Raw genomic sequence first — 16,194 nt, 5'->3', positions numbered from 1 at the left:
TAAGAGAATATGAGTCAAATCGGTGAACATGATTTTGACAGCTAATGCCCCTTTAAAGTCATATAAATGAGTTTCTTGTAATGATAATGTTATCGAAATTATTGAACTAAAGCACGCATATACACTCAACTAAGTCCTGTATGCATATTTTTTTACATTAATTACTAAACTATAATGTAATATTGACAAATAATATTTCATTGAGGGATTGTTGATTGCAAGTCAATTAACTTCTGACTAACCCCAGTTTGTTGCAGAAGTTTACCGGATCGTGACATTGATAAACAATCAACACAGAGAATGTGCAACACATGAAAAATAAGTAAATTGTTAAAGCCATGATATATATTGTTTTTATTATCCATGCAATCCCATTTGTTAATTTAACTTTTCCTCTACAGTTGTTAAATTATTTGGAGTACTGTAAATTAAGAATTATTGCGATTTTGTCATTTCAGACTAAAATGCGATTTTAATTTTTGCGATATTGAGAAAAATCCTGTTTAATTCATATAAAAAATTTCAAAATGCAAGTTTTCATGATTGCTATTATAACCCTGTTGCATTTTTCGCAAGAATAAAAAATTGCAATAGTTTCTGAATTTACAGTATTCAATTAGGTACTAGCTACGAGATATATCAAAAATTTAAAATTTGATTTTTCTTTTGTTCAATCATTAATGAAAGTGAAATAGTGAAATAATAATTCGCTTTTTGCAGCCAGTATGGTTCAATTTTGTCAAAATAAGCTAATAATCGATGATGAATTATTCACTTGCAAGTGAATAATTGGACCTTGTTCAATCCGTATTCATGTGAACTTCAATTTAACCCCTTAGTTAGGGATGGATAACGCACAAATTGTGCGTGTTCGGTTATTTAAAGGAAAATAATGTCAACATTGAAAGTGAAATTAAGTAAAATCATTTGATTGACTGATTCGATCCACAAAAACTCATTGTTATACAGGTAAAAGCGATGATTAAAATATATTTTTAACCTATAATATGAAAATAAACAGACCTAGAAAAATCCAATTGCACAAGTTCGCTATCTATTTATATCTATATTTATGTTTATATCACTTATATGACCATGGGCAGTATTCGGAGTTCAACTCAATAGTTAGATGGCGTCTAGACTAAAATAACAATGAGACATATTATCTAGCCCATGCCTTGTAAATTGTTTATTTTAGACTTTTTATAATTTGAATAAATATTTTAATATGTTATTATTATAACTGTTATAAATCAAATATGAGAATTTAAGTCAAGTCGGTGAACACGAATTTGACCGCTAGTGCCCCTTTAAGAATCAGTTATTAAAATTTACCTTTCAGTGCACGTTTGTACATATCAATTTTGTTTTTCGTTCATCATTTTGTAAATAAATTAGGCCATTAGTTTTCTTGTTTGAATTGTTTTACATTTGTTAATTAAGGGACTTCTATAGCTGACTATGCTGTAGGGATTTCGCTCAATGTTGAAGGCTGTACAGTGACCTATAGTTGTTAACTTCTATGTCATTTGGTCTCTGGTGGAGAGTTGTCTTATTGGCAATTACACCACATCTTCTTATTTTTATGCAAACCACAAAATCTTAACAATGTCCAATGAACCATGAAAATGAGGTCAAGATTAGATGAAACCTGCCAAACTGACAGGTACACCTTAAAATAATTCCATACACCAAATATAGAGCCATATTTCTAATAGCAAAATGATTAGTATTTGACAAATAGACCAAACCACAAAAACTAAACATTGTCCAATGAACCATGAAATTGAGGTCAAGGTCAGATGAAACCTGACAGACTGACATGTACACCTTACAATAATTCCATACACCACATATAGTTGACCCAATGCTTAAAGTATCTGAGATACAGCCTTGACCATGTAACTTTAACCTTGATCTCTGATCCATGAAAGGAGGTCAGGTGAACCCTACCTGAAAGAAATGTAGACATTGCAAGGAAACCATATACCAAATATAGTTATCCTTTTACTCATAACAAGTGAGTATTTCACTAGACAAAAACAATCTTCTTTTTTTTCAAGCAAAAGCTGAACTACGAAATGAGATCAAAGTCAATGGACATATGACAGACGGAAACTTTGTATCATAAGGTATCTATATGTAAGGTATGAAGCATCAAGGTTTTCTACCTTCTGAAATATAAAGCTTTATACAAATAATTTACACTGCCCCCACAATAATAATCCCTATGTCTCGCATACTGCGACAGGCTAGACAAAAATTGGAAAATCAAATATAAAAAGTTATATAAATAAACTGTTATCACAGAGATATGTCTCGCCTTTTTGTAATTTTGATAATGCAAATGTTGAAATCAAAATAGCAATACTTTAACATGTAAGTTATGCAAATATTCAAAGTCAATGAACCATGACTGAAGGTACATGGCTAAACAATTTCCATGGAATGAGATGTGCCAATGCTAATACAACTGCATACCAAATACCATTGACTTATAAGTCGTTCCCTTTAAACAAACCTAAACACAAACATTAACTTGTAAACTATGTAAAAGTTTCAAAGTCAATGAACCATGATCAGGGGTGGGGCTATATAATCTCCATGGAAATGAAACTTGCAAATGCCTATACATTTTCATACTGAATATCATTGACTTAACACTAGTGGTTCATCTTAAACTGACCTAATCACAAACTAATACATGTAAACTAAGCAAAAGTTTCAAAGTCAATAAACCATGACTGAGGGGTAAGGACCAAATATTCTCCATGGAAATGAGATGTGCTAATGCTTATACAACTGCATACCAATTATCATTTACCTACCACTAACAGTTCCCCTCAAACTGACCTAATCACACACTAATACATGAAAACTAAGCAAAAGTTTCAAAGTCAATAGACCATGAATGAGGGGGCGGGGCCAAATAACCTCCATGGAAATGAGATGTGCCAATGCTTATACAACTACATACCAAATATCATTGACCTACCACTAGTGGTTCCCCATAAACTGACCTAATCACAAACTAATACATGTAAACTAAGCAAAGTTTCAAAGTCAATAGACCTTGACTGAGGGGGTGGGGCCAAATAATCTCCATGGTAATGAGGTGTGCCAATGCTAATACAACTGCATACCAAATATCATTGACCTACCACTAGTGGTTCACCATGAACTAGACCTAATCACAAACTAATACATTGTTGACGCCGCCGTCGCCGACAACAGCATACCTATGTCTTGCTTTTTGACTCCTTCAAGGCGAGACAAAAAACTGTAAATAGATTTTTCGCTCAACCAACAAGACTAATATCAGGATTTCCTCAGTAGAAGATGGACAAGGCATTTTATTGTATAAAGTATTACATAAAGAATATTGTTGTTTTATTGATAATAACTACTGTTTTGGACCATCTGGAACTTTCAAACTTTTAGCAAATAATGCTCCCATGGCTTGTTGAGAATTGCCGTTTGCCAAAGTCAGTTCATGTAAAACAGCCTCTCGTGGAAATCCTAAATCCATTAAAGGTTTAATCACTTGTTCAGGAAAAGATGGAGTGTTTGAGGATGAATTTGTATTGGTATTGCTGGTAGCACCTGCTGTCGCTGAAATAAATCAAAGAAAACATTATAATCACTTGTTCAGGAAAAGATGGAGTGTTTGAGGAAGAATTTGTATTGGTATTGCTGGTAGCACCTGCTGTCGCTGAAATATTTCAAAGAAAACATTATAATCACTGATCAAGCTGATTGAAAGTACAGAAACAAAATATCATTCAGTCAGCTGGGAATCAATACTCCTAAAACTTTCTTCTAGAAACCCAGAAATTACATAGAATATAGCTGTTTTAAATACAAAGACAATTTCCTACTTCAAATAAACACATCAGTGTTTGTCAGAATATATATCTTTTTTACAATATAGTAGTCTAATAAATCTGTGTTTTTTATTTATATTTTATCTTATAGGTAATTCCTGTTTGCTAAAAAAAATGTAGAATAAAAGAAAACCCTTTTCGAACCAAAAAGAATGTCTAGATTATGCTGTATAAAGGTGATATTAGCTCATCAACAAAGACCTTTCACAAAATGTCATCTTGAAAAACAGTACTGAGAGCACTGTTTATCTGATACAGTGGATTCATTTATTTTTGTGGGTACCAATTTTTTTATGGATTGAAGAAAAATTCTATTTTAATTGATACTTGATTTTGTGGTTTTGCCAAAGTTTGCATACAATCTTATGTGAAATTTATACTTCATTGAACATTCATGGTTCACCTCAAACCCCAAAAATTGATACCCAAGAAATGATAAAATGAATTCAGAGTATATAATTATTACCAACTGTATCATTAGTCTACTGTTTCATGTATATCAAGGACATTTTCCTACATGAAATATTTACATAAAATTTATATATATTTATAAAATGGAGATTTGGTATGATTGACAATGATACCTCTGTTACACCAAAAGAACAAAGTTGTATACAATTTATCTTGCAAATGTGAAGAAATTACTTTTGACTTTGGACTATTTCAGATCATTCAAATAAATAAGTTGGAAATTTATTTAAACAAACAGAGCAGTTAAAGGTTCAAAATGGTTCCTACAAAAATAAAAGAAAGAAGCATGAGAAGGGAAGAAGGGGGGTATCAGAATAAGAGCATGTTAATAAAAAGAAAACATACAAAAATAATATGTTTTCTAAGTGTCAGTCAAAAATGGGAGAAGATACATGTACTCTTCACACAAAATATATGATGAAAGAAATTTATTTTTAGAATAAGCAAAATCTGAAAAAAATTATTTAAAATGCTCTGAATAATTAAGTGTCACATTTTATCTAAATATTTATTTAATTATAATTTTCTTTCTTATTTGTAGAAATGCTTGTGTCTTTCACTTTTTGAGCAACATTAAAGAAATTACAAAAATTAAGCATTATAATTTACTGATTTACATTTTATTTCACCAATGGTGATCAAAGAATATATGCATGATTATATAAGTCATATAAGTAGAACAGTGATATGTGTCTTATCCAAAAGTGAAGAACCGTTCATTAGAATCATTTACAGAAAATGCAAGACTCATAACTTTTAATTTCCCAAATTTAGATATCTACATTTAAGAAATGTCTTATTGTAAGACATGTTAGATACATTCATTCTTTCAACATTTCACTCTTTCTTTTTCAAATCAATCAAAAATAAGATATATTATCATAAAGATTCATTGATTGTTGTTTTTCTATAATGTGATCATTATTAAGATGAGGAAGAAATAAATAGCTACAATGTTTAAGGATTTGTTAATCACTGATATAGATATGACAAAACCCTTTCAAATCCCCCCCCCCCCCCTTTTAACCCAATATGTTAAATGTGAATAAAAAGAGTTGTAATGTGTATAGCAATGAGACAGCAATCCTAAAACACAAAACACCAGAGGTCATCTAAAGGTCAATCTAACATCTTACCTTTCTCTTACTTTCTTTGTAAATAACCTTCAAATTGACACATTAATGCATATTACAATAGAATATGTGACTTAAATGGTCACTAGGCCCTATAGTAAACAAGAAAATCATACTTAAATGGTCACTGGGCCCTATAGTAAACAAGAATATCAGAATTAAATGGACACTAGGCCCTATAGTAAACAAGAATATCAGAATTAAATGGACACTAGGCCCTATAGTAAACAAGAAAATCATACTTAAATGGTCACTGGGCCCTATAGTAAACAAGAATATCAGAATTAAATGGACACTAGGCCCTATAGTAAACAAGAAAATCATACTTAAATGGTCACTGGGCCCTATAGTAAACAAGAATATCAGAATTAAATGGACACTAGGCCCTATAGTAAACAAGAATATCGCTCTTAAATGGTCACTGGACCCTATCGTAAACATAAATGGGCAAAGTGCTCCCTCTTAGAACAGCCATCTTATTGACCAGTGAAATTGTTGATGATATATATACAAGGGTAGCAGTATATTGAAGGGTAACAGATTAGAAATAACAAGAAAGCAGTTAATGACTGGTTTGTTGATAAAACACTCATACGGGAAGTTGGGGAACTACACATGCTACAAGCAATAAGTAAACATTTGTACATGTATTACAACAACTGCACGATTTTATCCACAGTTGTATTTTTTTATAACAATTTTGACATTTAAAGAATAAAACTTCTTCAGATTAATTTTTCTGGTAAAAGTCTGCCAAGGCAAGTTCTTTTGTGCATACAGGTTTCATCCTAGATGTACCCCATTGAACAGTGGCAAAAATTATTTTATCAATAACATTATCAAGATTTCAGCATCACAAATAACTTAATCGGTGAAAAAAAGAACAATTCAGTGTTTTTTCCTTGCATTTCTGGATCAATTTTGAGGTCATCCATACCAATAATGAAACCAAATGATATTGGATATGTTGCATATGCAAATAAATTGGAAATGTGTCCATTGGACACAGATGATGCCCCTGCTTGCATATGACATTATAAAAGGACATTATTTAAGAACACTAAAAGTGATGCTACCCAAATGTGAATTTGATCTGAGTTTTATGGTAATAAGCATTGTGTATAAGTTTTATAACATTTGAGGCAAACTTCAGTTAGAGAACAGAAACTAAAAATTCAACAATTTTTCCATTTTTAAAGTGGCATAACTGTAGAACGGTAAAAGTGACGCAATAAAAATTCAAACTTGATCTGTGTTTATTGGTAATAAGCATTGTGTATAAGATTCATAATATTTGGTTGAGGCAAACTTAAGTTAGAGAACAGAAATGAAAATTCAGCAATTATTCCATTTGTAAAGGGGTATAACTCTAGAAAGGTAAAAGTGAAGCCACCCAAATTCAAACTTGATCCATGTTTTGTGGTAATAAGCATTGTGTATAAGTTTCATAACATTTGGTTGAGGCTAACTAAAGTGAGAGAACGGAAACCAATTTCAGGACGTACAGACGGACATGGGTAAAACTTAATACCCCCTCTGCAAGGTGGGGGCATAAAAAATTCATGTTTTGATATTAGATGTTTTCTTTACATAATATGCCAGTACGCATGAAGTCAAACCTACATGGGGATCATTTCTTGTCTTGATTTGGACAACAGTTGTTATATTTCGTTGGACACTTAAATTGGTGGATAATACCATCAAAGAAAACCACGAAAATTGGTACCCCACGAATAAAAGAACTTTCACAGTAGGACTTCCAAGTATATAAGTTATTTTTGTTTAGGAAATAACACAAAGGACATTGAGATCTGGTTTTATTTTTTGATTTTGTGTACCGTAGATACTCGCCTAATAGTCGATCCTACTATAAGTCGGGGGCCCTTTTCAGCTCCAAATTCTAAGGATTTAGTCTTGACCCTCGTATAAGTCGGACAAAATTTGGGCATTTTTTTTTCAGCTGACAGTAACTGAACGCCGGTAAAACCAATGCAAATCCAGGAATAATATTCATTTCTGCATTAATGTTTGTTTGGTTTGAATTTAGTTGATGCTCATCATGATAATTTATATTGCTGTTAATAATAAAGATGTATTCACTTCTCTTGTTTTGTTCACTGTTCAAATGTTAGATTAGCCATGTGTTGTTTACATAATGCATCAATGATTTTGTAGGGTATGACTAATAACCTATTGTTTGAGAAAAGCGAATATAAACCAATATGAACCTGAAAAATTTAAAGTCAATCAAGACTTGATGAAAATATTTTTCACAGCATACATAACTTGGTGTTAAATGAGCATGTATACTTCATAATTCTTATTATATTGTGATGATTAAAGGATTAAAAAAATTAAGTGAAGCTAATCAATATATTAAAATAACTAACTCCAACTCATTAGTGTCATCTGTTTACCTATCACTGATAGTTTTCACACCTTTAGTAAATACAACTCTTTGTCTCTTAATTGGGGTTATCAATGGATTATATTGGCTTGTCAATCAATTTTGTAATTTTTGTCTACCTGAGACACTTTAATGAATAATATTTTGATTTTGGGAATGAATCTTAAAATTATTTTTTGATTATTATATGATTTATAAGCATTGAATTGATATCATGATATCACAATAATGACACAATAACTCCGCTGAAAACATCCTTTCACATATTTGGTACATTGTTATCTCCTTTTCATTTTTGGTTCTTGGCTCTTCTTTTGGGTTTATAGGAAAACCATGTGACCATGAAAATCAATACACAAACCGGAAACAGTAGAATTTCAACACGAATTTGCAGAAAATGTTTACCAAAGAACAAATAAAACACAAAGACAGTATTGTAGTCATTTATTTTCAACAAAAACTTTTTATTTATTGATTTATGTAGGTTTGGCAATCAAAAACGTAGTTTTGACCAGGAAATTCACTCCTGACCACTTTTCTCAAGCTTGGATTTGTCCTCTGGTCGCTAGATCTCGTCTATTAGTCGGTCCCCCTCTCTGGATTATGAATTTTACTCCCAATTTTCCGACTAATAAGCGAGTAGGAACGGTATATCAATCCCATGTGTATAACCCTGGACATTTCAATCTAGTTTTATTTTGATTCTGTGTATATCAATCCCATGTGTATATTAAACACACAGGACATTGAGATCTTGTTTTATTTAGATTTTGTGTATATCCCATGTGTCCTCACCTTGTTGTTCTGTTTGTGACTTGTGTATTGCCTCTGCCAATAATTTATCTTCTTCTTCAGCAGCTTTAGGTGACATTGGACCTACATTTAGTCTAGCATGGCCTGGTAAGTCTGTCTCATCCAGGAATCTAGTTTCTGTGCCAGTTGTTCCAATTACTAATACATTTCTTTTTAGATCAATACAACACTGAAAAAAAAGGATTGATTAAAAAATTTTAAATAAATGGAGAATGTGTTCACAGATGATACCCCAGCTTGCATATAACGTTAAAAAGGGGCACAACTCAAGAACAATAAAAGTGACAACACACAAATTGATCTGTGTTTTGTGGAAATAAGCATTGTGTATAAGTTTCATAACATTTGGTTGAGGCAAACTAAAGTTAGAGAACGGAAACCAATTTTGGGACATACATATGGATGTAAGGACCAACAAGGATAACACTTGATGCCCCCTCTGGTGACGATGGGGTATAAAAATGTTTAACAATATTTACATTTTTAAGAATTTTGGAGATAGAAAGTGAAGATTTATTACTGGACATGGGTTGTGGGTCAGTTTTTGATCTATGAAAATAAAGTATGTTGGCTTTGGCATGGAATATTAGAAAATTGACCCTCATTTTATAGCAAATTGTAAGTCATTCCTATAGCTACTTGCAATTGCTTGTCAAGTCATGTCACTGTATGTTTTTAGTTATTGAAAAATAGTTTCAAATGCAGAAATGGACACCAACAGTGTTCCTCTATTTTACATAGTACCTTCAACTTTGTTTTCAGTGAAATCAAAAACGAAAAGTGTACAAGTGTATATATGCTCCTCATCTAAATGTTTTCTGCAATCAATTTATCATATGTGATGTGGAATATATGTCATCGTGAAACAACCAAACAAGTATTCTATACGATGGATCATAGTTGGTTATTTTCCCAAGGAATACACCTCTTATATTAAGGCTACAACAATCTCAAAATTCTGAACAAATCATGTGTTACACCTGATGTCTATTGAGCACATCTAACCCCATTACATGGCTTATTTATTTAACAATACTTGATGTCTTTTGAGCACATCTAACCCCATTACATGGCTTATTTATTAAACAATACCTGATGTCTTTTGAGCACATCTAACCCCATTAAATGGCTTATTTATTTAACAATACCTAATGTCTTTTGAGCACATCTAACCCCATTACATGGCTTATTTATTTAACAATACCTAATGTCTTTTGAGCACATCTAACCCCATTACATGGCTTATTTATTTAACAATACCTGATGTCTATTGAGCACATCGATCTAACCCCATTACATGGCTTATTTATTAAACAATACCTGATGTCTTTTGAGCACATCTAACCCCATTAAATGGCTTATTTATTTAACAATACCTAATGTCTTTTGAGCACATCTAACCCCATTACATGGCTTATTTATTTAACAATACCTAATGTCTTTTGAGCACATCTAACCCCATTACATGGCTTATTTATTTAACAATACCTGATGTCTATTGAGCACATCGATCTAACCCCATTACATGGCTTATTTATTAAACAATACCTGATGTCTTTTGAGCACATCTAACCCCATTACATGGCTTATTTATTAAACAATACCTGATGTCTTTTGAGCACGTCTAACCCCTTTACATGGCATATTTATTTAACAATACCTAATGTCTTTTGAGCACATCTAACCCCATTACATGGCTTATTTATTTAACAATACCTAATGTCTTTTGAGCACATCTTACCCCATTACATGGCTTATTTATAAAACAATATCTGATATCTTTTGAGCACATCTAACCCCCATTAAATGCCTTATTTATTAAACAATACCTGATGTCTATTGAGCACATCTAACCCCATTAAATGCCTTATGTATTAAACAATACCTGATGTCTATTGAGCACATCTAACTCCATTACATGGCTTATTCATTAAACAATACCTGATGTCTATTAAGCACATCTAACCCCATTAAATGCCTTATTTATTAAACAATACCTGATATCTACTGAGCACATCTAACCCCATTACATGGCATATTTATTTAATAATACCTGATGTCTTTTGAGCACATCTAACCCCATTACATGGCTTATTTATTTAACAATACCTGATGTCTATTGAGCACATCGATCTAACCCCATTACATGGCTTATTTATTAAACAATACCTGATGTCTACTGAGCACATCTAACCCCATTACATGGCATATTTATTTAATAATACCTGATGTCTTTTGAGCACATCTAACCCCATTACATGGCTTATTTATTAAACAATATCTGATATCTTTTGAGCACATCTAACCCCATTACATGGCTTATTTATTAAACAATACCTGATGTCTTTTGAGCACATCTAACTCCATTACATGGCTTATTTATTAAACAATACCTGATGTCTTTTGAGCATATCTAATCCCAGTAACATGTCCATTGGTTGATCTTTTAATATAGAAAATGATGACTGTAAAAAATCTTTTCCTATCTGTATCTGTCCTGCAAATCACAAAACAAAACATGTTTAAAATCAAAAAGATTACAATCAGTACCTTTCATTATATTTCTCTTTTTCATGTATGAATTTTTGTTCTCGCACACAATTTCAGGAAATTGTCAATATTGCACATGCTAAGTTGTGAAAAGTAATTCCTCATTTCAGAATATGACTATGGGTAAAGTTCATTGTCTTATGTACCCAAAATGAAAATAATGTCATTATTCATGTTATCTGTTTAGGACCTTGTTATCCAAGTTCATTATTTTGCTGTATGCTATTCAGAAAATCAACCTGACTGTCTCAGAGTCTGAAATAGCCAATAAGTTCATTCATCATAAAAGAATAAATGTTTTACCCTACCGCACAATCACCACTTCTGGTGTTGGTTCACTTATAGAATTTCATAAAAGTATAAAGGTCAAATATCTTACTTTAATAGGGCTTTTCCATTAATACTTGGGAACCAGAGAAGTCACTTTCAAATCTCAACTCATGGTTCTCACTAAGGCGAGTCCATGAGTCCTGGACTCACCATTTACAAAATTGGTGAGTCCAAAGATGCATCAAGACTGAAATATTTTGTATAAATTGAACACATATATCATCATTTTATGGCAAAATTTTAAAAGAAATCTGAATTAAATGTCATTTCATTGCTCTTATTAGATCATGGAAACTAAAATGATAAATTATATTGCAATAAAATATCTTCATCTTACTGTTGGACTCACCATGGCCAAAAATGACGAGTCCCTGGACTCGCCTTCAAAAATCCTTAGTGAGAACCCTGTCAACTGTAGGTTGGTGTGAAGAACAGTGTCTTACTTTGTGCATAACAACATGATTACAATAATTAGACAAAGGTGTTTTGAATCTGGTATTATCTCATTTATTTTGAAAGAGGCAGGTCTAGTTTGATTATTCTAGTTGATAGTGAGAACATTCTTTACCTAAATACACCCTGCCTATGGTCTGTTGTGTCCTCACACCTTTAGCTATACCACCCTGACCCTCTGCATCTTCGCAAGCCAAGGGTTACAATCCAGTCCCCTCCTCATCACCCTTGGCAGATTAAGATAGAATTTCTGATCAACAAGGTAATGATTTTCATTGGTCGCAGTTATAACTGGCTGCATCCAATCAAAAAGCGCCTTTGAGATGATCATGTGTAAATGTATATAATGTACTGTAAATTCAGAAATTATTGCGATGTTTTTATTATTGCGAAGTATGCAACAAGGTTATAATCGCAATAATTTAAACTCGCATTTTGAAATTTTTTATATAAATTAAACAGGATTCTCAATATCGCAAAAATTGAAATCGCATTTTAGTCTAAATTGTCAAAATCGCAATGATAAATGCACTACTGTGGATTAATTTATTATCGTGGGTATCAATTTTCGTAGATAGAAAAAAAAGACGTTTCGTGGTATACGTAAATTCATGGATCGCTGATAACAAAATAAAAATTCAGATACGTAATTTGTGGATTTCTTTTTGATTTAGGAGATTATATAACCTCCTTGGTTTGATCAATAATACAACAAACAAAAAAGAAGGAATTCATTGAAAAGGTTTTGAATTGTCAAAATCCTCGCTTGGTCATTCTAGGTTAAAGTGTTCATTGAAAACTTCTATTACAATAATGGACAGAGACAACTAATTATTTGTTTGTTTTACAATTTATAAATTCTTGTCGGAATTTTATAAGGCATTCAAAACTCTATGATTGAAAGCTCATTTCCCTAATCACGATATAATATATAAGTATAAGTAAAAGGTGTGAAAATAAATGTTCCTGTCATAAATGATATTACCTACGGGCAATATCCCCGTACCGTTAATCCTATTGATTTTTATTCACCAGTAAACCAAACTATGACACGGTAATTAACAACTTGCATTTATTTTCCATGAACAGTTTAAATCAATTTTAAAAAGTTAATTATCACTGATATTCGATATATTTATTATTGATTTAATCAAAATACTTGTATCTTCTTTCAATAAAAACACGTGTTATGTTACAATGTTTATCGTTAGTCAACACTATACTAGAACTGCAAAACATAACCGGAAAAAAACATCCGACTCCATACACATTTCTCGGGATTATTCTTCGTTGAATTCTTAAATTCGTGGTTCGCTGTGACCCACAAAACCCACGAAAACTGGTATACCACGAATAAAAATGAATCCACAGTATATGAAATATATTTCGCTTCTCTATTTGAACTGTACACGTATACCTAACAACAAAATTATTTTCATTTACCTGTGTTTAAAGTAATTGCAAATGGCTGTAATTTTTGTTCGAGCATATTGTTTTTCTTAAATAATTTAACATTTCATAGCGGTATAACATGTTACTTTTATTATTCTTCCCTTAGTTTATTTATTTTGTATTTACATTGTATCATAGGTGAAATTTATTTGTTCAGTGTATGTTCACTGGTGTTAATATGTCCTTTGATTGAGTTAAGCTATTTCAGTTGATATTTTATAGTGTGTCTTTCTATGTTGTGATGTTACACTATTGTTTCAGAAAAAGGGTGAAGGTTTGGTACCATTAAAATGTTTAACCCTGCTGCAATTGTTTGCACTTGTCCAAAGTCAGGAATCTGTTCAGTAATTGTCGTTTGTTGATGTGGTTCATAAGTGTTTCTCATTTCTGTTTTTTTATAAAGATTAGACCGTTGGTTTTCCCTTTTGAATGGTTTTACACTAGTAATTTTTGGGGCCCTTTATAGCTTGCTTTTTGGTGTGAGCCAAGGCTCCGTGTTGAAGACCGTACTTTGACCTATAATGGTTTACTTTTATAAATTTTGACTTGGATAGAGAGTTGTCTCATTGGCACTCATACCACATCTTCTTATATCTATACACAATAATTTTTGAATTTACAGTAAATAAACAATTGGCACTTGCTAATTGTGCAACAAGTCTTTACCCAAAAACCAGGGTTGGCAAAAACCCGGGTTTTATGAGTATTGCCCAGCCCAGTGGGAAATACTGGGAAAACTCGGGTTTTACTGGGTTTTACTGGGCAATACTGGGTAATATGAAATACTGGCCTAAATTTTAAAGAAGATTCAGTGATTAATCACAAATGCAATACATTAAAGATACATGTATTTATAAAAGTAAAACGTAGTATTTTAATTTATAAGTTTGCTTGTTTGAGACTCTTAATATAAAGTGTATAAATCTAAGAAAATATTAATGATCCAGCAACTCTAAGACAAGTGTACATGAGTCACATAAGACAAATGTAAAAAGCTTTTCTTAATAATCCTCCTAAAAATCTATCTTATCGCCATTCTGTCAAAGTGTTGACTTAAAGTCAAAGAATTCAATTTGGTTTTTGTCGAGCCTTCGACTTTAGTCAAAAAACCGAGACATAGCGATCCTACATTCCGTCGGCGTCGGCGGCGGCGTCCACAAATATTCACTCTGTGGTTAAAGTTTTTGAAATTTTAATAACTTTCTTAAACTATCCTGGATTTCTACCAAACTTGGACAGAGGCTTGTTTATGATCATAAGATAGTATCCAGAAGTAAATTTTGTAAAAATAAAATTCCATTTTTTCCGTATTTTACTTATAAATGGACTTAGTTTTTCTGCCGGTAAATATTACATTCACTCTGTGGTTAAAGTTTTTAAAATTTTAATAACTTTCTTAAACTATCCTGGGTTTGTACCAAACTAGGACAGAAGCTTGTTTATGATCATAAGATAGTATCTAGAAGTAAATTTTGTAAAAAAATAAATCCATTTTTTCCTTATTTTACTTTTAAATGGACTTAGATTTTCTGCCAGGAAACAACACATTCACTCTGTGGTTAAAGTTTTTAAAATTTTAATAACTTTCTTATACTATTTTGGATTTGTACCAAACTTGGACAGAAGCTTGTTTATGATCAAAAGCTAGTATCTAGAAGGAAATTTTGTAAAAAAAATAAATCCATTTTTTCCGTATTTTACTTTTAAATGGACTTAGATTTTCTGCCAGGAAACAACATATTCACTCTGTGGTTAAAGTTTTTAAAATTTTAATAACTTTCTTATACTATATTTTGGATTTGTACCAAACTTGGACAGAAGCTTGTTTATGATCAAATGCTAGTATCTAGAAGGAAATTTTGTTTTCTTCCAGTTAACATTACATTCAGTCTGCAGTTAAAAGTTTTAAACAGTTATTTTAAATCATAAACTATCCTGGAATTTTACCAAACTTGGACAGAAGCTTCTTACAATCAAAAGATAGTATTAAGAGGAATATTTTTATTGATTTACTTCCTCATTTTTGTTGAGTCTGCGATTAACAGAAAAAGTAGGCGAGACACTGGGTTCCGCGGAACCCTTACGAATTTTTTTTTTAAATATAACTAATATTAAGAATTAACAATTATATGTAAGGAAAATTACTTTTAAACATTTTTTGTTCATTACTAAAAATGTTTACTAAGTTTTAGCAGAAGTTTATGTACATCACTAATTAATAAGTAATTATTCAGATCATAACACAGATTTGTTTATATAACAATAATCAGCCTTTTGATTTCTATAAGTGTTCATGGCATGTCCCCTTAGGGTGTTTATTTAGCAATATGATTGTATAACAAGTAAAATTTACAATTCACTTAAACACTGCAATAAAATGCATTTTTTCAAAGTTTCAAATTGGATTATTGAAACAAAGCTTGGAAATTAACAAGATATCCTGAAATGTGCAAAACTTGTATTCTGCCTACATAGAGAAAAGGAAGAAATTGAATTTTCAATCTTCAGGAATTACTCTCAATGGTTATCTGTATAAAATGTATATATTTAGCTATACTACTATTAAACTACAACAAGTCTTTACTATTTTGTGTAAAAATAAGCATGAAAAATCATATTACCCAGTATTGCCCAGTATTACCCATATCTGGGAGTATTGCCCGGCCCGGGAAAACCCAGACCCGGGTTTTCCCGCCCAGGT

General features: G+C 31.7%; 1 protein-coding gene across 3 annotated transcripts in view; it reads right to left on the bottom strand.

Annotated features, from left to right (window-relative positions):
- Positions 1-3,373: 3,373 nt before the first annotated feature.
- The window catches only part of LOC127720714 (protein DDI1 homolog 2-like), a 32,159-nt gene continuing 19,338 nt past the window's right edge, over positions 3,374-16,194 (bottom strand). The window contains exons 6-9 of one of the 3 annotated variants that reach the window (XM_052227478.1): positions 11,102-11,205; positions 8,691-8,877; positions 5,492-5,518; positions 3,475-3,612 (exon numbers count right to left, since the gene is read on the bottom strand). In XM_052227478.1, coding sequence (XP_052083438.1) covers positions 5,499-5,518; positions 8,691-8,877; positions 11,102-11,205 — 311 coding nt within the window. In that variant the 3' untranslated portion in view covers positions 3,475-3,612; positions 5,492-5,498. Of the gene's footprint in view, positions 3,613-3,675; positions 3,713-5,491; positions 5,519-8,690; positions 8,878-11,101; positions 11,206-16,194 lie in introns of those variants that run through there. The other 2 variants (XM_052227479.1, XM_052227477.1) reach the window with 2 other exon arrangements.

Source organism: Mytilus californianus, unplaced genomic scaffold (genome assembly GCF_021869535.1).
Source record: "Mytilus californianus isolate M0D057914Y unplaced genomic scaffold, xbMytCali1.0.p SCAF_11, whole genome shotgun sequence".
In the NCBI taxonomy this organism is placed as follows: domain Eukaryota; kingdom Metazoa; phylum Mollusca; class Bivalvia; order Mytilida; family Mytilidae; genus Mytilus; species Mytilus californianus.
The sequence above is the reverse complement of the archived record's forward strand: the minus strand, read 5'-3'. Positions and strand labels throughout refer to the sequence as shown.